At 43.9% G+C, this 25486-nt stretch overlaps 1 protein-coding gene across 7 annotated transcripts; it reads right to left on the reverse strand.

Annotated features, from left to right (window-relative positions):
- Positions 1 to 5309: 5309 nt before the first annotated feature.
- On the reverse strand, positions 5310 to 25450 carry SAR1B (secretion associated Ras related GTPase 1B). Of its 7 annotated transcripts, XR_012676027.1 has the most exons (9): positions 25345 to 25450; positions 20537 to 20610; positions 16794 to 16913; positions 15929 to 15994; positions 15256 to 15359; positions 14961 to 15092; positions 13285 to 13472; positions 8445 to 8843; positions 5310 to 5502 (listed from the first exon to the last, which is right to left on the reverse strand). XR_012676027.1 is itself a non-coding variant. In XM_075164593.1 (8 exons), exons 3-8 carry the CDS (start codon positions 20592 to 20594, stop codon positions 13356 to 13358), a joined length of 597 nt encoding a protein of 198 aa, XP_075020694.1. In that variant the 5' UTR covers positions 20595 to 20610; positions 20820 to 21061; positions 25345 to 25445; the 3' UTR covers positions 12813 to 13355. The 7 variants fall into 7 exon arrangements, 6 of the variants coding, with proteins under 6 accessions (XP_075020694.1, XP_075020695.1, XP_075020693.1 ...); XM_075164593.1 differs by lacking the exons at positions 5310 to 5502; positions 8445 to 8843 and adding an exon at positions 20820 to 21061 and having other exon boundaries at positions 12813 to 13472; positions 25345 to 25445; XM_075164594.1 differs by lacking the exons at positions 5310 to 5502; positions 8445 to 8843 and adding an exon at positions 20820 to 21058 and having other exon boundaries at positions 12813 to 13472; positions 25345 to 25443.
- Positions 25451 to 25486: the final 36 nt, after the last annotated feature.

Raw genomic sequence — 25486 nt, forward strand, 5'->3', positions numbered from 1 at the left:
CAGTCTGAGCGGAGCTGCCGCTCCTCTGGAAAAGCCGTCACTCATCGCTGCTAGCTTCTGAGAGGTGTCAAAATAGGGGTAATTTTGCCTGCAATGTCAGCTAACGGCTGTAAACAAGCGGTCGTGCTTCACTTCAGAGCTCTGCCGGGGCCGTGGGATGGAGAGGTCCCGCTCATGGGACAACGCCCCGGGGCAGCCTCGGCGCCCGGCACAGGGTCCCCAGGTCCCAGCGGCGGCACCGGCATCGCACCCCCATCAAGTGAAATCACCTCCTTGCCTTGTGCGAGCAAGCTGTGTAAAACATACGTATTTAAGCATGTTATTAGGAAAAGTTAAATACAAACCAGCACGTCTTTTCCCTACGGGATCAGAAAATGAAGGCGGAGGACGGAAATGCAGCTTCATTTAGTGATCACCCAGAAGAAGATAAATTCCCCGAGGAGCAGCTGAGCACGGCATCCCCGCCGGCACATGCGGAGAGCTGGACGGGCTCCCTCTCTGCCGAGGGAGACCAATTCCTCCCCCAGCTCCTCTGCTCACCAGGCCTGATCCTGCTCCCTCGCTGCATCTTCTGCGGCTGAACCGAACAGGCTGTATTGTCCCCGCTCTCCCCGGAGAGCCGACAGCCCCCGGGGGTCTGAACATAAACCCCGGCTTTCTCCTTCCCCTTTGGCTGTCTCCCCTCCTGGCCGTCACGGAGCTCCCTGTACATACACGCACTACTGTAACTACCGCTTTATTACTATTTAATTTTCACAAGCACCACATACGGCTTGCAAGTTTTCATTTAGGATTGCTCTGCTGCCTGTCAAAAATCCTGCCACCGTTTCGGTTTCCGAGCAAGTCATTGCCATTGCTCCAGCAACACCCCATCAGCTAACGGGCAGGTGGACAAGAATATCTCATTCAATTAGAGCAATGATTAATTTTCGCAGAAGTATAATGACTTATATGGAGGGTTTCCCTCACTCTTGGCCGGTGCTGCTCGCACACAGCAGCGTGCACCCGCCACCCGAGCTTTTCTTTCTCACCCGTGGCCCAGCCACGCTTTAACAAACTCCTGATTAATTACCCTGGGAGCAGCGTGACTCATTGCCAAGCGCCTTCCTCACCCTGCCTTGCAAGGAGCCCGCCGACCTCTCAGCCTGCAGCCGACGCAGCTTTTGGCTGTTCCTTGTCAACACGGTCTGATTTGTTTGGGTGAGCCTGGCTCGGCACTCAGGAAAAGAAAAGACAAACCGGAGAGAGAGAGAGAGAGTCACCGCGGCACCGCGCTCCCCGGGACGAGCCGAGCGGTGCTGGGGGGATCGGCAAGCAGGAGAGGCAACCTAAAACTGCTGTGAGTAGAGACAGCTCGATGCTGACCTCCATCCTGTATCTGCTCCCTCCTCAGAAGGGGATTGGGATGGGGCGGATGGAGGAGGGCTGGCTCACGGCCCTGCCGAGCCCGGCGCAGCCGCGGCGTGATGCTGCTGGAGGTGGAGGCACCGGGATGGAGATCCCGAGTGCCGGAGGTCCTGAGCACCCCTTACAGCCGGGGCTATCACCACCGTGGGGCTACATCCGCACGGAGCAGGTCGTACTCCACGTGCTGCTGGAGGGAGCCAACCCTGCCCGAGCCGTCCCCCTGTCCCCACCGTGCGGAGCCTGCTCGCCCGGAGATGCCAGCTGGGGCTGACCCAGACAGCAGCCAGGCACCAGCACGGGGCAGAGGAGAGAGATCCCCAAATGCAGGCAGAGACATACAGAAAATGCAAAAGCCAATTTAAGCAAAGCAGCTTAAATCTGCATCACAAACGCGACTTTTTGCATCCACGTGCTTTTTCAAGGGAAAGCTGTTAACCACGTTATTTTTCCTGGGTAACTTTTGGGACAAAATCGCTGCTCTTTGCAAAGGTGTTGGCCCAAAACAGGTGCTCGTCTGCCCTTTCTTACCCCCGAGTTTGACTTTCTCTTTGTCTTCATAAAGCAATTAAGTGAACAGCTGCAGAGGATGTTGTGTTCCTTGAAAAGAAATCATTCCTCTCACACCAGCTCCATGCACTAAAGTTCTGGAGATCATTGCACAACTGCCTGAGCTCCTAAAAAACATCAGTGTTGAGAAGTTAAAGATTTTAAAGCCTGCTGCCACCTACGGATGGAAAGCAGTGAGAGCAGGGAAGCTCCCGGGGGCACGGCTGGCTGAAGTGAAGACTTGAACTCCGAATAAAAGCCATTGGTATGGGGAGATGCCAGCAGCCCTGGGCAAGACCTGAGCTTCCCCCCACTTCAGACAAACTCAACAAGGTGCAGGACGCAGAGGGCTGCGGGAGGGTACTGGGAAATTCGCTCCCCATCATGTGAATACACGTAGTATAAGAAAGGAAATAAACCTTTTTTTTGGCTTGCTGGATTAATCTGATTACAGTGGTTTTATTGACAGACCGTAGCTTGCCCTCCCCTTTACCTAATTGCTCTGATGTAATTAAATCCTTAAAAAAAACCTGTACATATTTGCATTCAGATTGCTAAGGTGATAATTTCTGCAATAAAACTCTACAGAATACCTAAAACAGACATTTGTGGGGCCACAGAAACTACAGGGCGGCATATTCCACCCTCGCTGGAGGAAACAGGGTTATCTATAATAAAGAGGATGTGTTATTTGTATAGCATCATACCTAGCAGAGCTTCTGGTTCATGGAAGAGGCCGTCTGGGCCGTGGCAGGGCAAGGGGAGAGGTCAGGCGGTATTTTCTGCCGACGTGGGACAGGAACTCCAGCCACATACAACCACGCACAGACCAGGACAGCTCCCACCCCGAGAGCGTCCCTCCCGCGAGCTCAGCGGGACCAACCTGGACAAGAGAAGAGGATGGGGAGGATGATGCCGACAAATGACTGCAATCCAGTGTTATAAGAGATGCTGTTATATACATCATATTTAATGCTTGTACACACAGTATTCATTTTTTTGCTCTGGTTATCTGCATGCATGCTCCAAAAGGGGAAAGCTAACTGCAGATTGGCACGGTCTAATCTGCTGGTCTCAGGCTTCCACCACAACCACTGCATTAATCTCTAGAAAAAGATATAATACTTTCAACACAGGGTTAAAGATGTCATATTATTTTATTCCTTTTTGTAATTTCATAGGCTTCAGCTTCTTGAAAAACCTGTTTTTCTTTTATCCTGAGTCATTTCGCATGAAGAAACTATTGTTCTAAACTGTGACTCATCAGTTTGCATCACCACTTTCCAAACCCCTCGGGGGCACACGGCCTTCGAAGCAGGCGATGGCAGCCAGCTTTTATTTACCAATAAACAGGCACTTCATCGCTGCATTGACTCATTGCTGTTTAAGCCTCATTTTGCTCCTACTTCCCAACCGTGAACCCAGAGTGAGCGTTCTGTTCGCTTTTGTAATCATCTTTTAGGAAGAGCGTTCACACGAACTGACAGTCTGTCTGCTGTTTAAATACAAATACAAAAACTTGTAAAGAGACACAAGTATCTAAATGCTAGTGCTGAAATACCTGGAAATACCAGGTTTCCAGAAGCCAGCCTGCCGTGAGGCAGAAAACACAACTGCTGAGACATACCTCATTCTAGAATTTATGTGGGAAAGGAGGCCACCATCCAAATTATCCACTTCTTTGAAGCTCTTACACAGATTGTAACTGTATCTTTCTGAAATCCAAGTCAAAAAGAGCTCTTTTGGAGCTAGACTTCCCTCCGTCACCCAGAGATACATCACCCAGCCCAGCAAATGCAGCGCCAGCAGCAGCACGCGAGGGATGAGCGAATTTTGCATGAGCAAACGCCAGCTTTTAGAGTTTGGATGCATTATTTCTTCTAAATCCCACAGGTGTCAAGACCGAATGATACTCAGCACCTTACCCTAAATATATGACGCTGCTCTTTCTTGTGGGACGTAAATCACGGCTCAAATCTCCCGCAGCCGTGGTGCCGACGGGAGGCAGATGGAGCGGCGTTTGTGGAGAGCCCGCTGCAAGCCCGGCACCGCGCTGCTCCAGCAAACTCTCGCCATGGTTCAGTTGGGTTGAGATTCATCTCAGGGCAGGATTGCACAAGGCACAGAGCAGCCTTAACGCTAACAGTCGTGTCCGAGGCAGAGAAAAGTGCAAGAATGTCACTTGAAAACCGGTGGGAAGAATAAAAAGAATGTCCAGCCCTACGACTATGATGATTTCTGTTAATTACCCCAAAAGTGGGTTGCACGCCATGATGAGCTTAACATGGGGCATAAATTCCTGGTTTTCTCTAACAGCAAATAGCTTATTGATGAAATTTTATAGTTTAGTTTTTCTTGCCTTCCTACTCTTCTGTGCTCATCCTTTCTTTGTTTATCTTTAGGAGGCTGATAGGGAAACCATTTGAAAGTCATCTCTAGCCAAAATTTCCACAGCAGTCACCAACACTTCACTGCTGACAGAGCTGCCCAGCCATGCAATATGGAGCACGACTGTGTTTTCGTGGGGGAATGAGCTGAATTTGGGGCTTGGGGTTTTCCTTGGCTCTTGAGCAGCAGTACCATGCCAGCCTGGGCTCCTGATTGAAGCCTCCTTGTCGGGCACAGCTTTCCACCAAGGACCTTTCCTGTACTGTAGAAGGCTTGTGGGGGGATGCTGCTCCTTCCACTTCACTTGATGTTTTAGTCTTAGCACAAAAACCCACAAGCTTCCCAAAGACCAGGACTGGGAGCAGATTATTCCCTAGGGAGATATAGAAATATAGGCTACAGGGAGCAGGTGCAGGGTTGCAACGCATGCCCTATAGGCTACACGACACAGGAGAGAGATGAAGGCACATGCTGCTCCCGGAGGTTGGGGGATGTTGGGTGGGAATGGCGGGCCACCGTCAGTTTTTGAAAGGACTGTCTGTTCAGGCCCTTGCTGCCATGAGGCAGGAGTTCGATTGCCTCTTCTGTGAAATGCAAAAACCAGGAATGAAGTAAACCCAGGATCCCACTGGTCTTTTTTTCCCCTCCATGTTTTTGCTCTCCCTCCTTGCATGACTTTTTCACCCAGTCCCCAGGGTAGGCTCTGGTTTCCCTCCCACCCGCCTGCACGGGCAGGCAGGCTGCTGCTTGTCCCAGCGAGCTCCTGCCCAGCACACCGCCCGCTCACCCCCTCTGGCAACGGGCTCCGGGTCCCACGAGGCTGCCTGAGCCTCCGCACAGCAGCGAGCTACACCCAACACGGGTGCTGGACCTGGAGACGCTACCCTCGGGCAGACTTCGGGGCCTCCATTGAGATGCTTAATTCCTCTGGGGTGGGGAACATCGCTGACCTTTGCAGCTGGGATGCAGGCTCGGCACTGGAGCTGATGCAGAGCAGAGGTGCCAGGGATGGTCCCAGCGAGTGCGGGTGGGACACATCTCCTGGAGAGGAGCAGCAGCAGGGGAGGGCACGGCCGGGGCAGGCTCCAGCAGAAGGCTCAGGGCAGGACCGGCTCCTTCCCCACCGCAGCCTTGCACCGTGCAGGTCACCGTCGGTACCACCTAATGACTGCAAAAGCAAAGTATACATGACCCATTTCTCCCACATCTTTTTTTCCTTCTTTCGCAATCTTGAGATACTTTTTTTTTTTCCAGTTTTGCAGAAAGGATCCAAGTCTCAGCCACACATCTGTTTTAAGAAGAATTTATTTCAAATCTGAACTGCACAAAAGAAAACACAGGGGGGTTGCTGATTTTTTTTCTAGATGCTGTCTTTGTGAAGAGCTCTTATGTCCACAAGGTGTGTAAGATACTATTACTTATTATTATTAGCACCTTCCCTCTTACCTGGTAACACGCTGGGTGGTTTCTTTGCTTTATTGCTTGACCTACTTCCCTTTCAACAAACATCTTCCAGCAGCATAATGGTCTGGAGTACAAATGCACTTTGTGCTCCCAGAGAGGTGCAAGTCCAATGATAGTTGACCAGGTCAGACAAGGACTTCACCAGCACCATCTCCATGGCATGTATTTCATAATTTCATGTTTACGGAGACATAAATAGACTCCATCCCACAGTCACATGCGTGAGGATCTGTTACACATTCTTTGCTGCAGTCAGACTTGCAGCAGCCCTGTGAACTTCAACCAACCACTGTAACTTTTTTGGTTTTCCTCGTTTCTCCCAAAATAATAACGGCAAATAACATAGGTAAATCTTTTACTGATTCTTTCTTGCATTCTACCTGACAACAGCTCTGAAAACACAAGCAGAATTTCTCCTTTGATAGAAGGCCCCCTTACAAATTTCTTCCCCAGGATTTTAAACATCAAACTGTTGATGAAAAGCTCTCCCCAAAACAGCCTGGGAAAGAAAAGTCATAGTGTTTTTCAAACTTAGGAGGCAATTCAAATTACAGATTAGGAAAGAAAAGGATATTACAGAAGTGGTAATAGCAGATAGGAGGACTAGAGGAGAACTTAGGGAAAAAAAAGACTATAAATCAAAAAGAAGTTCTCTTTAGAGACAAATTTTCAGGCACAAATGTCAAATCAACATAACCTTTTGGGGATTTTCATCGGAGTCTTCAGAGCCAGCTGCCACAAACAGAGAGCAGCAAGTCGGAGCAAGCGGATGGGACGTTTTCTAAGAAACGCTCGAGTAAACATCTCATTTTGTAGGAACACCCAATGCTAAAAGCGTCTCAGATGCCAGCAACAAAGCACAAGCTCTAAAAAAAGGCAAACTATATTATTAGCTCTGCCTCCTTCTGTTCTGCCTAAATGCTGTTTCTCCAGGCAGCGCCCAGGACTCCAGCTGCTTTCCCTACTGTAGCTGCATATCTGAATTTCTCCCACAGTATCTCCTGTAATTATTTATTCACCAGTAAAGCAAAAGCTTTTAATTTTCTCTACTGCAGACTACTCCTGATTTTTTTAGCCTTTAAAACCTACTATGAGCAGACTTTCACTGAATGTCCTCTGCAATTTCATGCTAATACGTCTCAGCAACAATATTTTGAACAGATTTATTTTAAACCTCTCGTGTGTGTATATATATGTATACATATATATTTATATATTATAGATATATTATATAGACAGACACACACATATCAAGGAATAGAAGAGTTAAAGTGGCACATACAGGAGTCTTCCTTTTCACAGTTCCAATTTATTTGAACCTAAACGAAAATCCTGCTCTAAGAAAGCAGACAGAAACCAGCATTCAGACACTGGAGCTGGAACCAATAGTCTACGCTGAACTCAAAATCCAGCTCCGAGTGCCAACAGGCTTGAGAGAGCTTAAAATATGGTTTTAAGTTTTGCAGCTCGTGCTTATCTCCGGTCAGAAGTCAAGTGCGTTAAACAAGTGACCTCAGCTTTGTCCTTGGGGAACAGCCGGCCAAGAATTGGCAGTTTTCAGTGACTTAGCAATACCCAGCTTAATTGGAGGATACTGGATGGATTTCAAAATAACCTGACAAACGCTGGCATTACCATAGCATGCACAGACTGATTGAAATACAGCTCCTATCACTAGCTAATTTCTCTCTCCCCTTTGCTTTCACAAGCAGCAGTGTTTCCAAATACCAGCCCTGGGGTCAGCCCACAAACAAGCTGGGGCAGAGCAGCGTTAGGAGCTCTGTTCATAATTGTTCTGCCTCTTACCTTGCTGGCAAGAGGACATTTTTCAACCCAATTCATTTTTCCCTTCCCCCATTGCACAGCCAGGAGCTTAGTCAAGTATTTCCTAGAGATGCTCACGTAATCCTCACGACAGACCCTGCGCCGTGGTCCCCAGTGCTGACCCCCTCCTCCAGCCTGCTCACTGCCCGATTTCCTGCCGCTAGCAAAGCTTTTAGGTTTCAACAAACCTTTAACAAAGATTTTAACAAACTCGAACTTAAAACAAATTCTGACCTTCCTCTCAAGAGCCACATTCTCACTGAAACCAGCTTCCTTTGCTCAGAAACCCCGTGTGCTACAAAACCTGAACCACTTCAGACCCTCTCGGCAGGGTAAGATCAGGTTCCCCTCCTTAGCTCAGCTTCCCCATCCGCACAAACTGCTGCAAGCGCCAGTCCGATCCCTTCCCAGACCAGCAGCTTGTCACAGTACACCCCTTGTCAACAAAGCCGCTGGATCTACTCCGGGGTCTGGGTACTCAAGTATCATTAATTGCTAGGATCAGGTCTCCAACAGCTCATCTCTGCCCCACGCTCCTGCCAAGGGTTTGCTCCAGCCAGTGCTGCTCCTGGGAGTTAATCAAACCACCTTTGCAGGGGAAAATCTAACCAAACAATACAAATTCTTATTTGCCTGTGCCAGAAGCAGGCATTTGGACCCAAATACTGAAAGTACGTCTTTAAATCTTCTCCTTTTACACAGATAGTGTTTATTTACATCGCACATTTAGGAAGGAGAATCAGAAATTACAAGTAGATCCAAGCTTTGCACCCACTCTACACATTGCAAGTTTTTGTGCTGTTCTTTTAACTTACCTACTAAATATTGTCATAGTTGGGTGCAACTATGACAGTTGACACTGAATGGTACAGGCTTAGAGCAGCTTTTTTGCTATGAACGCAGGTATACCAGAGGAGGTGACCCAAAATGCCATCAATTTACACATGGTCTGTGCAGTATCTTCAGTAGCCTGATGTGATGAAGGCTTCTGTCTTCTCTCTAGGACGCTGACAAATGGTGCCCAGGTTAAGGGAGGCATTGCTTCATTCGACGTTGCTGGTGGTGGCTGTGGGAGTGTTCTTATTCAGGCAGTGACCAAGCATGACCTAATCCCTCCAGACCTCACTTTCTTCACAGGTTAAACGAGGATAACAAACCCCCTCTGCCTCGCAAGGATGTTGAGGCAGCATTAGCTGGTAGAAAGCTTCGAGATCCTGGAATGAAAGGCATCAAAAGGTCTACAATATTATTATAAATTTCTTCCTGTGATGGGACACATGCCATAAGAAATGGGGTCATAAAAAAAACAAGGGATACATTTTTTTAATCATTATTTTACCATAACTGCTCACCACGAAACAAATTTCTAATTCTAGTTCAAAAGCAGTCAAGTAGTAAATAATTTGAAAAATGTAAACTAAGGAGAACATATACTTAGGATTGGAAGACAGTTCTCTATCACAGTAGGTTAATACACTTTCCCCATGGGCTGTGTCAAACAGGGTTAAGTGGACCCCGTTTGATAAGCACCTAAACCCAGTGCAATCCCCACTCAATACAGTCCCACCAACACTGCAAATCCTAGAGGGCAGCTGGATTCTAAGACAGTATTATTTGCCGGTAAGATCAGATCTTTCCATCTCATTTTAAAATTGCAACAAAGGAAATGTCATTTTTTCCATGCTCAAAGAGTTTTCCGAGAGGATTTGCTTCCACGCACACATGCACAGAAACCCTAGCAAAGAAGAGACTGAATTATTACTATACCCAGCTGAAAAAACCCGAACTCACTACTAGACCATGTACTAAGTCAGCACACTTTTTTCCTGGTTTTGATAATTTGACAAGAACTACCTCTTTAAAACTCCTTTTCTTCAAATTCCAAGTCAGAATTTTATTTTCCATTCCCAATACTTGAATTTCAAGCATGGGATGGGATAATATAATAACAAACACCACATTAAGAACATGTTTAAGAACACTTCCACCTTTAACTTTTCTTCTGCAATTTATTATATAAATTATGCTTTTAAACATGTAGAGCACTCACATTTCAAAACAGAAAACGTTTAATTCCCCACTGAGATACTAGTGCAAAAAGTGGTTTATCTAAGTGCAAACAATTTACATGTCCCCACTGACAGCCAGTGGATTAGGCTGTTTTTAACATAACTCCTAAGTCCATAACTAACAATGATGTTACCTCCACTAAATCGGAGCATGTTGTAGTCAACAGAAATATTGGACTTTGGTTGGCAACAACGAAACACTGACAGTACAAACAAGAGAAGCACAGTTTGACTTCAAGCAGACCTGTGAATTCACTGGGATTGGAGACACCCACCATCATTTTTCTGACCTGACTTTAGTTATAAATATATGGATGCCAAATGTTCTATCTGACATTCTAGTCCAATTATTAAAATACAATAAAGCTCACATGCATGCAGGTATTGTATTCCAGTGAATGCCATAGGTCATCTTTGGCACATCATAGACAGTACCTGAACACTGAATACAGAAATATTAATGAAATAATCTTGGTCTGGCAAGAGGATAAATGAGAAAGCTCAAAGATCCTTCCCATCTCCAATGCCAGTAATTGTTGCTGAAAAATTTATTAAACCAAGACTGAAATACAGCAATGCCTCTCAGTTACACAATACATACTAAATCACAAGTTTAATTAAATCCAAGCAAAATAAATCTTATTCAACCCATATATGCTAGCGTATGGGGTCACTGCAGTGAAATACAGGCCACTTTGTCAGAAGTAGTTATTAGTATCTTAGAAATCTGCATTCATTTCCCCTCAAGAACTGTTGCGATGTAAAACCAAAGCGAGACACTTCATAAATAACACCTTTATTAATGAGTTTTCTTTTTCACATTCTTTAAAGTGATGTTTAATTGAAATCTGCATAGTCAAGAGTGAAAAAAAAAAATCATAGAAGTCAGACCCAAATGTGAATGCTGCTTTTTTAAAGTTAAGTAAGACTGGTCACAATCATAGGAATAAGCAACCTCCAGAAATAAATGACTGGGGAGATGTGGAGGGGGTGGAAATGAAAACCACCAGAAAAACTCTCATCAGTATATTTGTCTATTAATGAAATCTTCACACAAAGACACACAACACCCATTCACATGCACAATAGAATGTAAACTACAGAAGAAAGATACTTCCTCTGCTGACTGAAATGAAACAGAGCAAGATTATTTGTGTATTTAACTGAGTGTTGATCAGCTATTCCCACAACAGGAACCATTACAATACCCAGGTGGATAAACACAAGGTCCAGGTTTCTTCATGCCCTTATGACAACCACATTTAAACTAGCATCCTACAGTAGGAAATCTGAGTATTTCCATGATACTAAGAATTACTCTTAACACACGCTTTTAAAGCAGTATCACCTCCCTTCTTTTTTAATTCTTAATACTATCATCCCCTTTCCTTACTGCTAAAGTTATTCACAGTTGGTTGGAAGAGCAGGTGAAGAGGACCTCTCAATGCCCACGTAATGGCTCAGCCTGAGGAAGTGGTCTGCAGCAGAACACCTCCACCTCCAGCTTCATTTCCATAAGCACAGGCAACACAGTCCCAAGTCTCCCACATCAACACCAGTGTGACTGCAAGCAGTATTTTTAATATTTACACCACCTACTGATTTAGCTGTTGTTCTCTGCATTATAACCACCATCAGAAAAATCTAGAGGAAAAAAAAAAGAGGCATGTCCCCTACGTAACGGCTGTAGGTAGTAACGACTCACATATTGTCCACATGATGGTGAGAGGCCATTTCTTACCTCCAGTTTTGATTTATGCAACAGAGACAGTACCCTACAGCTGAGCACTAGTTTAAATGCAGAATTCTCTTATGTTGGTCATTTGGAAAAGCTATCCATACCGTCACTTCGAACTTCACCATGCACAAACTAGGCTTAACACTTCGCATATGATTATGCAGTAACAAACTTCAGTTACAATTTACATTAGTTAGGTTCTGAGTTATTCGTCTTATTCAGGACATGGGCAACTAATCATCAATATTCAATTATACAAGTTCAGATCTGGGCAAGGAATAAGTCTCATTTATTTACTATGAGCCTATAGGCTTTAAATCTGAGATTCAAGCCCAGAAGGTCGAAAGAAAGTTATTTATGAAACCAAACCAGTCACAAATACATTTGCTGCCATGGATAGTGGAAACATAAGGCCTAAAGTATTTTGGGGAAGACCTACAATAGTGAGTAAAAGGGATTCAGTAAACACACTCGCAGCAGTTCATACTCTTACAAGGGGGAAACAAGCTACACAGCAAAACTCAAACCCATCACGATGAAATGGTGACTCCAGGGCTGAAACCCTACCCGTGTTCGACAGATTGGAGTAAAACATGCCCAGCACACAGAAACACCAACCACAGCTCCATGGCAGTGTCAGCCAGCGTCAACAAGACACTGACAGACACATGTGCTTCAACACCCCTTCTTCAAAAATAACCTGCTTTCTCCTCAGGGAACGAATGCACTCAAAGATGTGGAAAACCAGTCAGAAGTCTGGAAACAAGGACTGCAGATAACCAAGTTTTACTCCAGAAATAAGCCAACTGGGCAGCCAGCAGCTGCCACACTGGCTAGGTTTCAGGGCAAAGCCACAGAAAACAATCCTTCTTGTCCCAGTTCAAAACACCAAAAATAAAATTGGCCGACTGGGTGTGGGCTGATGAATTTTCACAAGCAGCAATGGCAACGTTTTTTTTTTCCCCTGGCATGGAAGACCCCAAATCTAATTAAATTAGGAACAGAATATTTAGTGCAATGGTATTCTAAATTTCTTCAGAAAAAACCTGTATTTCTTGTGTCACTTCCAGGGTTTAATTCAGGAGACTGGTAGAGTAAGACCACTTTTGACATTAGTTCAGGATCTACATTGGCACAGCTGATTTACATTATTTGTACTTTTTAAAGGTGGTGGTTACAAGGGCATTGGATTAGATTTTTCTTTTACTAATGCAAAATCCCAAAATAAATGCAATTTGTTAGTCTGAAAAAAACACCTTACTCTAACATACAATGAAACTACTTTGTGGCCTTCTGTGTTTCAGGAAAATATCCCACATATTCAGATCATCAGGCAGCCTCACTAGTTAAGACACATTAAAATGAAACATTTTCCGTTGAAGTTGCCAAAAACCGGATTTAAATTTATTGCATGACGTTGCATAAGAAAGTATATTATTGAAAACCGTAAGGCATCATGCAATTATCCATCAGCTAATTATTTATTATTCCTTGAAAGATGGTTATATACTCTAAAGTTATAAAACCAGTTTCAAAAAAGTACATAAAAAAATTTAACATAAGCATTAAATATTTTTCACATGTTCGTAGTTTTTAGCTGTTAAAAAGTGCATTCAAACATACTGTACTGGAAAGTTGCTCTGACCAAAAATGGTGCCAGAGGCTTGTTAAATTAAAAGCTGCAAAAGAATGTTGCATGGGATTAGAAAGCTCACAGGTTGTGGTAAACTTACAAACTTGCTTGAAATAATTTTCAATCCTCACACTTACAATTTAGCATACGTGATATAATTAGCTAAAAATGTATATTTTTATAACTAAACAGTCAAATGAATTCAAGTTACGTACACTGAGTGATCAAATAAGGAGCAGACTTAATAGTCAGACATGGGACAGAATGTACTGATGCGATTTTGGCATTAATCAATGTACTGTGCCATCCAACGGAAGCCTTCTCCGTAGCCTTGTCTCTTTAGCACGCTGCACATAAACACTTCTAGCGGCCTTGCGTTCAATTCTTTCAATGGTATACTGCCCTGCAGAGAGACAGAAGTGTTCCAAGTTACAGTACCGTTGTAAGACGACAGCTACTTTACATGGACATTTGTTTATATGGAATGCCATTATTTAACTTGTGTTGGATACTGGAATTTTAGAAAATAAATTAATCTAAAACTCGTACATGTTACTAAGATTAGGGTCACTTGAGAATACACTGAGCATGTTTTCATGTGCATCCACATTTGGAGAAGGTGAAGTACATGAAACCAGAGTGCAACAGCAAGCACGTGCACAGAGAATTCGAGAGCTTATACTCAGTTTTCAGTCACAGTTCCCTGCTCTGCTTCTAATAGCTTTCCAACCAGATTAAAAAGAAGGTTTGCTACCAGTTGTAGGACTGACCATAGCAAGATTGCAAGTTGCTTGCTTGCCAAGATCAGCACAGCACGATAAAGCTGTTGCTCAACTGGAGATTCACAACGGTATTCATACTTCATAGACTATGTGCAGTGCTGTAAAAACCAGGGCAAGATACAAAAAAAAAATAATAAAAGTCAGTAGTAACTGTTTATAGCCCGTTACACCTATTCTAAAACTAACCTGTGCAATTCTCTTTCACGTGGAAAACAAGGAGGTAAAGATTTGTTCCTGCTCAACCTAAACTCTGACTGGCACTGAACTTCAAGGGAAGCATCTAAGAGTAAATACTCTTAGAGGAAAAGAGGAATTACAAGATCAGGCACCCTCCTCAGCGGAGCCACGCTGTTGGTCACCTAACAGGAGCTGGGACGGAAGCCACACTGGAACGGCTTTGTCTGCTGCAGAGAGGTGTCTTTCCAAGGGCAAAGGACAACAGAGCAACTTGTTTCTAATGCCCTGTATCCAAATATCTCCTACAAGTAGTACACTGCATTTGCTTTAAATTAAGAAGAGTTGCAGTATCACAAAGATCCAGAATATCAGTCTGCCTTGCTGCTACCGATGCCAATAGGAACGTTTTTTTTCCCTCACAACCTACAAACTCGGACTTCTATAATGGTGTAAACCTATTTCTAAGCTTTAGGTAAACATGTTGAGTAACAAATTGTACTAAGTCTGCACTTTAAATGAGAAAAGTCACTTACTGAAAGACTATCCAGTTTTCTCTTATCGTTCTCACTAGAACTATAGCCTCTGAAAACTTGCTCATCCTTTTAAAGTACTGCATAGGAAAGTTGAAGTACTAAAAATTATCTTAAGTACAATTAAGTTTTCTCTGAAAAAATGTGGCATTAAATACGATGTAAAAAAGTTGTAGTAGAGGTGCATCTAACACTCACAAAAAGAGAGACTCCACAATTCATTCATTCCATATACAGTTATTATGTACTAAGTACTTTAAAAACCATTTATTTTGTGTAGCTGGAATGAACTGGAGTCAACACATAAATAAGGCAAACAAACTCCCTAACAAAAAAAGACAAAGCCAGCAAAAAAAAAAACCACCACACAAACAAAGACCCCAAAAAACCCCAGAGCATTACCTTTCCTGTTGTCTGGCCATACAGACCGAACATCTCTCGTAACCTCTCTTCACTAATAGCTTCAGGTCTGTCAATCTTGTTACCAAGAATTAGGATAGGCACATTAGGAATAGTTTCATCTGTCATTAGTGACTACAAAGAAAAGGAGAAAGGAGGAGAGATTAATTTAGAACATAGAAGGTCAAATCACTACTACTCGTGTCCAGGTGGTAGCAGAGCTCTGTTGGATACTGGGAATTTGAGCTTATTTCTTAGAAGTTAAAGTTAAAACTTTCAAAAACTTATTTAAACTTACATCAAGTTCTTCTTTTGATTCAAGCAATCTTTCATGATCTGCACAGTCCACCAAGAACACAATGCCATTAATTGCAGGCAGATAGTTTTTCCACACTCTGCGAGCTACAGGGAAGATGTGAATTAAAAACAAAAGGAAATTATCCCAGAATTCAGAGCAATGCACATCAGTAATTAAGAAGCAACAGGGTTTTTCTGAAGTCTTAGCTTATGTTGCCAGTCTTCAGGATGCAACTTAATGTTTTACAAAACTTGAAATAACGGAGCAGAAGTATCATTCCCTTTACTGTTATCACCACTCTATCTATCCCACATGCACACTGATGTACTGAAACTTTTTGTGTTTCCCCAAGAATTATGTCAACAAAGTTAAATTTGAAGCATAAAGCTTAAAGGTAAATATAAGCGATTCAAAGCACAGAATTCTCTTCAAAATACAGATACCCATCAAAAATTTATGCTCTACTGCAGCTCTTGCCAAATTGTATGTATTTATTACAAATGGGATTTGTAATAAATGGTGGAGACAGACAACAGAGCAGTGAATGTTTTTTATTCTGTCAAAGAGCGCCTGGGAAGTCAATCTCTGCAGCATGGTTGTATTTCTGATCCGAAACAAACGGACTGTAGACAACTAACTCAATTCAGCGAAGTGAGTCAATGTATTCTCTTACCTTGAGCATGTCCACCCAGATCGAAGGTAGTGAAAGTCATGCCAGCAATTGTCAGCTCTTCTGAAGCTAGAAATACACAGAATTATGTTTAATGTGAAGATTATGCATTGCATTAGAACATTCTAGATTGTAGATCTTACTTTCCGTCTTGGGTCTTTTCAGTATTTTGTTACTCAAGAAACAAATCAGACAACACATTTTCTCTCAAAACCAATGCCACATTTGTTTAATGGTTAATAGCATTTTGTTGTTAAAACACGTGTGAAGTATCTACAGTGCTAAGAATAGCAGAGAATATTCATACATTATTTATCCCTACACATTACACAAACAACAGTTGGCTCTGGCATCTGGTTTGCCACAAAGATGGCATTTCATGTACAATACTGTTCAAGGTTTCTCCTCTTCACATCCTTTCCCAATTTCTCACCTCCTTACTGGATTCACCAATCCACATTTTTTACCTGTGTTGAACTTCTTCTCCTGCAAGGCTACCAGGATAACAATTACACAGCAACCTCTGAGCCAAAAAAATCAAAACAGTGTACAGAAATGCCAATTTTCCAGCTGCACAGAGAAGCTGGTCCTAAACACTGCAAGCCCCAATTTCCCACAGCTTCTGTAATCTAGACTCTCAGCTCCATCATTCTGATTGTTACTCACCTCTTAACTTTAAAGATACCACACTGAACTATCCTATACACATTTTTCTGAATAGTACTTGAACTATCTACAGATTGCAATCCCAGAAATTCCTTTGTTTCTTCCCAGTTACACTGCTGGTCTCATGACGTATAATCAGATCCTGCTTTTCCTGCAACACTTTAAATACTTTCTAGCTATGGAACCAGCAATATTAACTTACTGGGGTGTAACGTGGGGACGTGTTGTCCCAGTCTGTCATCTTTGAGCATGTGCAGCAGCGTCGTTTTTCCAGCATTGTCCAGTCCAAGAAACACTAGTTTGCCCGACTTCTTGTACAGTCCTAGAACAAAGAAGGACCTACTGATTAATAAGTTAAATTGGTAGGAGTTAATTTCTAGCACTAAAGATGATTTTGCTCCCAGGAGCAAAGTGTTACAGTCATAGTACAAAATACAGGCCGGCCAAGCTCCGCCACACGCTTTATCAATGCCCTTTATCTGCGTTCTGCTCGTACAAACCACATTCACACTTGCTCATGTGCCCGCTGCACCATGTGTACCACGTGCAGCTTACTGGATGCTTAGTGGGGGAGAGGCACACAATTGATGTAAACGTGTCACTCATGTAAATGCATTTACATTACCTTAGGAAAACCACATCAAAAGAGGACTGAATTTTGCTACTGTAGCTTACTTTGCCCCAGCAAAAGGACAGTTTTGCTCACAGGGGATGGAGAGGGGGGCATGTGGGTACAGTGCTGCCAGCGGGCTCTAAAATACAGGCCATCCTGAACCTGAACAGAGGGTGTTTTGTTCAGCTACCTCCAATTATGACAAAAAACTTGTTCGAGGCAAAAAAAGTTCAGATCTCAATGGGTATATTACAGAGAAGTTAATTTCCATGTCAATAGTCATAATTAGTATATGTATGAATTCTTTTATGTTGGTTTATACATTATTTTGATAAAAAGTAACATTCACCCATACCCCCAGCTAAATTTTACGGATATCCCCTGAATATTCTGACACACTTGCTGTCATGTGATAATGCTTTCATACCAGGAATAAGAAATTTTATTTTCACCAATTGTCATCTTTATAAAAATGCCTTTTCCCCTTTTTTCCTCTACTTGTAACCCCTGTAAATGCAACAGTTGCTGTGAAGGACAGGAAGGATGTGCAAAACACAAACACTCTATTTTCTTAAGTTCAAAGTTATCAAGGAGTGATTCTCTTAAACTGGCCAACATTACATCCTATGCCAGGATTATTTTTCACTGCTTCAAACTGATTGACATTCAAAAGTAAAACATTTTTAAGACAACTTTCATTAAAAAAAAAAAAAAATCACACTCTGTACTGAAAAACTACTGAAGTAACAGTCTCTTAGCTTTGACTTTTTTAAGAAGAAAATCTTCCCTTACTCCCTCTTCAGAGAGCTGTGGCTGGATACTACGCACTGCACGTCTCCTTAGGAGCCACTACTGACCCCACAGCCTTCACGAGTGCTGAAGAGAGCAGAACACTTACAACAGAGGGTGGGGGGAAAAAAAGATTATACGTATGTGCCGAAATGACATTTCTTTAAAAGCAAAACTGGGCTACGTTCCTAACAGAATTCTCTCTTCTTTCTGCAAAAGAACTGCAAAATCCAGCCAAATATTGTAATGTGGGGGTTTTTAAGTCACCAGGATCTTTTACTATACAATGTCATAGTACTGTGGTACTTTGCAATACGCTGAAGAACAGTTTATTTTACCACCGCTGCGATGATACAGAAACGTTTTGTGAAGTACACAATTGGGTTTCACTGTTAAAGCTCAACCGTCCCATCGCTGCAGTCCCTACACTTAGCTGCACATTCTCCTGCAAGCACAACCAGCCCTCCCGGATCTGCAAACTACGCACCAACATCCCGCGCTGTGCCTCGGGGCCACCGGCAAGCTCTGGTAGCCATCCACAGAGCGCACCGACAGCTGCCCTGGCGCTCTCTGCAGGAGGAGGCCAGCGGGCAGCAGAGTGAGCCAGTAACATCAGTTTCTGGAGCCCTCATTTTTTCTTCTTATCTAACATGTTATCCTCATACGTGTTTTATTTGGTGGGTTAAGCGATGCGGTTGCACAGCTGGCTGCTCGGACAGCCCCGTTGATGCCGCAGCACTACAGGGGCATACGTGCCTCTGCCTGGGCGACCTTTACACTGCTGGTGTTTGCTCACCTCTCCCCCCGACTTTAAGCTAATCTCTGGGATCGCATTCCAGCATGACATGTTTTGCAACTTGCAGGAATGAATATTCTTTCATATTCCTCAGCTTATTTCACTAATGAACTTCATTGCTACAGGTATTGTAGCATGCCTTCACCGTTCTTTCAAACACAACAACTCGCTTCCCAAACTCACCTTCTCACATGCCCAAATATATATGAACTATTAAACTACAAAGTGGAGGAGAAAGTATTAACGTTTACAGAGAAAGGAGGAGTGGACAAACATTTTCATATATTAACTTATGTCACAGGAGAAACTCCAGTTCACACAGCTAAACAAAACCCCACTAAAAAAATATTTTTGCCACTTTCAGCCTGGACATCCAGGAGCCTTTGCTCCCAAATCAGATGCCGCTGCTTTCTCTGAAACATTTCATGCTTTCCAAGCGTCTTTCATAGAAACGCAAGACAAACAAGCAGCAATACTTCAGCTATTAGCTACACCAAGACCAGAGTTTATATATATGTAAATATATATATATAAAAAAATATACAAATAAAAGAAGATTCTTTGTGCATTCTAAAAGTATATGTGTGCGAAGATGCACTTCATAAAGTGATCTTATCAGCCTGCTGACAGGACAGCACAGGGAACTGTGGGGAGTTTCCCAAATGTTATAATCAGCCTTCTTCAACTGTAAACGTAAATGGGAAGGAAAAGAGAAAGTGTTTCTTCTAGAATAAGAGGGACATATTGAACGTAATTCTCCTTCCTACTTCAAGCCCCAGTATCTTTCACCAGAATTAGACTTTGCATGCGCAGGAATGGAAAAGCGGGCTGGCGTGCAGTAATCACTGCTCGGCTAAGTAAGAGGAGATAAGAAAGATTGGTCAACTTGGTTAAAATTTCACTGGCTAATATTTCAATAGGAGGTCAAGGGTCTAAAATTCAGCGAGAAAGTTTAAACTTTCAACTGATAAAAGGCAGGTGGCCCAGCTTGCCATGATTCCTTAATCTCAAATGCTTTTTACCCGCTTTAATAAAATCCTTCGAACTTGTAAATTGTGCCTTTTACCTATGTGATCTGCAACTTCTGTTCCTTTTTTTAGTATCCTACCATTCCTTTTCCTCCTGGTTGTTTTTTTTTTCCCCCCCTCCTGTTTTGCACAAGCTAATATTTCATCTTGGATTGATACGGATCACAGACTCTTTTGGCCAGGGAATACTTTCCTGAGGCTCTTCAGCAGATGCCAGTGAAGTTTCACACTGATTTCAGTGACACCAGTCACAGAATAACACGCTGCTGAACATGAGCAAGGGCTTCAATATCCAGCACTGTTTTTTTGTAGACAGTCCCTCATATTTGGATTCTCAAGCGATATCCTCATGTGCAAAAGAACTGAACTAAAATAACTGAGTTCAGTTCTTTACAGCAGAGAAAAATCAGGAGAAACTCCATAAAAGTCAACTGAATTACACCAGCTTAAATGTAGTATTATTAGAAAGATCAAACCTATTATGCTCATGAAAGAAATTGTAATTTTTTCAAGAGCTTAAAGGATTAATGTAAGATTGAGTGGAGAGTGTGCTCTGGAAATACTCAGTATTGATAAGTGAAACTTTTGTTTGAGTGTTACTGAATATACACCAAAACAAATATTATTTAACCAGCAGCTATGTTTGAAGATAACAGACATGAACAGACATTTTATACAAGAATACCAGAAAGGAAAAACCCCAAACAATAAAAACTTACCTAAAAACTGTAATACGCTACTGAAACCACTGTAAATCCAATCAAATATGAAGGCCATATCTGAATCTTATAGTCTGAAATAAACAGAAAATATAATGCATTTAATACCTGTCAGAACAACATATTAAACATGGTAAGATATTTATAGGTAACAAGAGTAATTCAAAGTCCTGGATGAAAAATAAAAAACAATTTAGTTTTTAGTACACTGTATTATGGACCAATTAAGTGACTGCACAACACATTAAAAAATTAGTGTAGAAATGGAAAACACAATCCAGACGTTGTGATTCAACAGCAAAGATCTTTTCCTCCCCTTGGAAAATGCTACGTGGACAGAAGTCTTTGCAAGAAGTAAAAATAATTTTATCTTAAGTACGGTTTGGTGGAGGTGTATGATATTCCACTGAAGATTTCAAATGGGATCTTCACATAAACTTTTTGACTGGGAAAAAGTGGCACTTTGGAGAGGGCAATAGAGGGATGTCAGTACGGAGTCAGTGCTCCAGCCGCCCTTGGGAGCTGCTGGGGTTTGAAGCAGAGGCGATAAGAGGTGAGTAAGTTCAGTGAAGTCGAATCCAGAAGTTTGATATTGTCTGCACAGAAACTGTTTGGCTTGTAATGGGAAACAAGTACTTAGCACAAAACACTGGAATTGCCATTCAAAGACCGTGACCTCCTGTACTGTCCGGCACAGACTGCCACAATTTACACCTTAAATTCAAAGCTTATGTTTAAAAAAGGACTCTTGAACACCATGTTTCCCACCAAATTCCTTCAGCTTAGATTCAAGAACAGAAGGTCGAGCTGAGAGCAGCCAGGATGACTATAACCAAAACTCTGGTTGTGCCATACAACCGTCAGCCAACTTCAGCCAACCATCACACGCAGGACACCCCTCGCTACCAGGATGAAGCTCTGCTACTCCACAAAAACCCCTTCTTTGTGGTATGGTTAACAAAAATATATAAGGCTGCTATGCTCGTCCCTGGGAAAGAAGCAAGTGGCCAGGATGGATTACACAGACTGACGAATTCAGTTGTTCCTGCCCCAGAAAAAAAACCCTCTGCCACCAAAGGCAGGGCTGCTTCCAAACAAGCGGCCACGGCGGAGGTGTCGGGGAGCCTTGGCACACCTTGAGTGCCCAGGAGGACAGGAAGCACAGAGCAGGATCCTCCGCTACTGTCAAAGCTATGCTTTGGGGTGCAAGAACAAAACCATCGCTAGGTTCTACACAGCCACGAGTAATTAATTTCTTAGCTTTCATCTTAATTTCCTCATTATCTAAAGTGTGGATAATCGCACTGAAAGCACCAGTTTGACACAGTGAATCAGTACCTAGCATGAAAACCTCTTGAAAGTCTAAAGGGCAACATCCTTAGAAGCATTTAGCCAGCTAATTCCTACCGGAGCACATAACCCCTGCTAACGTCAAGGGTTGCTGGAGTCCGACTCTCCTCGAGAAACTGTTCTGCCCTGCTAAGCGCAGCTGGCAGAGGCATCCACGCTGCTGCAGGCTGTCTTGCTGCACTCATTTTGACGCTGCAGCGGTACCCTGTGGGGTCACAAGGTGACTTTAGGGCAGCTCTGACCCTGGAGCACAGGACGCAGTAGTCGAAACACAGGTCAGAACCAGATCACAATCCAGGCATCTGTCGTAGCAGTTACACTCATGGCAACAAACAGAGTTTCTCCACTACACAACAACAGGTATATCACAGAAAGATAATATGGAAAGAGGAGGAAAGAATATTCTAATTACATTTCCTTGCACTGGAACAAAATCTTTTCAGCCCGTATCTGCCTCCCTGGTTGAAGATGACAAAGCACTAGGAGTCCTTGGTTTCTCTATGACTAACCCTGAAACCCTTACCCAGGTCCTACGTTACTCTGAACAGCTGATCAGCTGCAACAGGCACAAATTTCAAGAATACCAATCAAATACGCTTGTCAATGCATAAACACCCAGTTACACGTCACGACTGAAACTGTCCCTTGCATGGCTAAAAAGCAAAGGTCAAGAATAAGCAAACATGGCAGAACATACACGTCAGCAGATTTATTTATTGCTTGAGCAAAATACCAATCGAGAAAAGCCTCTATGGGGCTTAGAAAAACGGTCGACTCAAATAACCTGCAAATCAGGGCAAACAGCGTGATGTAAGAGAAGTGCTCAGATTACTGAGGTGAGAATAACTTCACAGCATTTAGTTGTATTAACCTTTTCCATCTATTAAACTTATGGATAAAACAAACAAAAAAAATCTTTATGCATTACAGAAAAGACTTTTGGGGCAAGATTCAAATGACTAAAGTGAGAACAGGATTCCTCTGCAAACACAGCCAAAGAGGCATTAATACAGGTTAAATTTCCATCGCCACAAGAAAAGCGGTGTTAGAAACAGAGCTATCCAAATACACCCAGAACAGCCTCTGTATCAGCTGGCAGCGCTTAAAGGAAAATACTTTCAAAATGGGAAAAAAATGGACAGCTAATTGTAAAGGCACACTGGTAATATTTGAATAGAGATATCAAATCTACTCTTACCACACAGGAAAAGTAACTACATAATTCACAATAGTATCAAATCAAAGCATTAAAAAGCCATAGTGGTATCAAGAGTTGTTACGCTGCTGAGACGTCCAAGCCACAGAGCTACACCGAGCTAAGGGGAGAGCCGAGGCTGTTCGATACACACAGACTCACTCTCAGGCCCATCTTAAAAATACCATAAAAGCAGAACAATGAAAACTCTGGCAGTGACTGTTCACAAGCCATGAGGAAGACAAAAATACTATTTTAAGGTTATTTTAAGGGTTCCCTTGAAAATAATCAGTTGCAAGCAGATGTAAGCTTTTAATGAAAAATTGTACTGGACACAAGACAATCTTTTGATACCAACTATTTTTAAAGACATCACCAGCTTACTCGTGCCTCCTTAACAAAAACATGAAAGTTATTTTTCTAGCATCACATCAACAACAGACGGCTATCACTTCAAAATGTCTCCAACAAGCCTGGCTAACGTTATTTCATCAGCAAAGTATCATTCGGTAACTCCCGCGGAGCCCCGTAAGCCGCTCTATAGACCAAGGAGATAAGTTTGCCTCCTGGAGACCACTTCTGACCATGGGGATGCGGAATTCCCACCCAGTGGCTTGGCTTTGGTAACGTCTTGAGCCAGCCTCCTGGAGGGAACGTCGCTGACAGCACGGACTAGCAAACAAATTCGCTCACCCTTATTTCTTTTATATTCTGAAAAACAGGAAATTTTTCCCCCTACTCTCGACCTGCATTTTTCTAGCTAAAAATTCACCATTTCACTTCTGAACCAGTTAGAATAACACTTCCAAAGCCTGTGAAACTTTAGATAAGAGAGGATACCAGGCTTTTAAAGTCAATTTTAAATCTCTTTATGGAATAATTAGGAAACAGAAACCAGCGACACCCAGGCTGAACAGCTCTTGCAGTAACTGGAAACACACTGTGCTGCGCCTGGGTGGGTACTGTCAGCGAGAGCTAGGGAAGAAACCTCTGTCCAGCCTACCTGCACCAACCCCGCACCCCAGCCAGCCTGAAAACAACTTGCAAGCGAGAGCTTAAGGTCTGCTGTTGCAGGTCTTTCAAGTAGGATCTAAACACGATCACTTAAAGTTATGATCTCACATATGATCATTTTAACATTGTAAAATGTTACCACAGACAACAAAAATCAATCCTTAAGAAACTCAGTAAATAAACTGATCTGTGCTTTCTACAGTAGTTTATTCAATGATAAGAAACTGCACTTTGATGTAGTATTTTAAAAGTTGAGGAAAGGGACAGAGTTTGAAAATGAGGTAATGGCACAGATTTTCTTTGGGTATTTTAATCAGTTTTTTTGATAACAAGTCACCTCTGAGATTTCAGAAAGAGTAATCATCATACTGGTCTATTACTAATTGGGTTGAAAACCAGAAAGATTACATGTTGTACGGCAGATGACTCAAATTTAGTTATATCGCAGCTTTTACCCTGAGCCAGCCTACCTCAGTTTAGCAAAGATCTTAAGCACCTCTGAAGCAGCAAACAGTTCACCTGCGAAGACGGCACGGCCGCACGCGCGAGTTCCCAAGGGCGCCCGATGCAGCGGTTGGGCTGCAGCCTGGCTCGCAAAAACCAGCTGTCGGAGCACACTCTCCACGCAGGGCCTACTGCAGCAGTTTACTTACTTATAAAAAAGGATCTTAAAAGCCGCAATTTCTGAAGAAATAATAATACTTAGAATAAGCCTTGACAGAGCGGTACAAGGTGACAGACAGCTGCAGAGCACGGGGCAGCACTCACACTACCGACCCCCCGCTGAGGCACGGCCCGGGATACAAAGGCACCGCCGGACACCCGCGAAAGGCTCACGGACCGGGCGGCGGCGCACGGGCCGGTGCCCCCGGCCCCGGAGGCCCGAGCGAGGAGAAGCGGGAACGGCAGGGAGCGCCCGCCGCGGGGCTAGAGCGCCGCCCGCCCCCCCCCCCCCCCACGCAGGCCGCGAGCTCCCCGGGCGCGCAGGGACCCCCGGCCAGGCCCACCCGCGGCCCGGAGGCCGCTCCCGGCAGGATACGAGGGCGGTCCGGCGCCCTGCAGCGCTCGCCCGGCCCCTCCGCCGGCCACCGAGGGCGAGGCCGCGGTCCCCACCCCTCACGCTCACCCGCCGCCGCCACCGAGCCTGAGGTGCGGGCGCTCCGCTCCGCCGGCACCGACACGCAACCCCGCGGCTGCGCCCCGCCCCCGCACGGCTCCTTCCGGGCCCGGCCGGCCGCGTCGCACGCACCACGGTTGCGGCTCAGCGCTGCGCTCCGTCCGGCCCACGGCCGCGGGGCCCTCCCGGCGCCGCCTCTCGCCCCGCAGCCCGGCCTGCCTCTGCCCCTGCCCCCTTAAGGCGCCAGGCCCCGCCCACTGCCGCAGCGCGCCGC

The sequence above is a fragment of the Calonectris borealis genome, chromosome 15 (genome assembly GCF_964195595.1).
Source record: "Calonectris borealis chromosome 15, bCalBor7.hap1.2, whole genome shotgun sequence".
Lineage (NCBI taxonomy): Eukaryota > Metazoa > Chordata > Aves > Procellariiformes > Procellariidae > Calonectris > Calonectris borealis.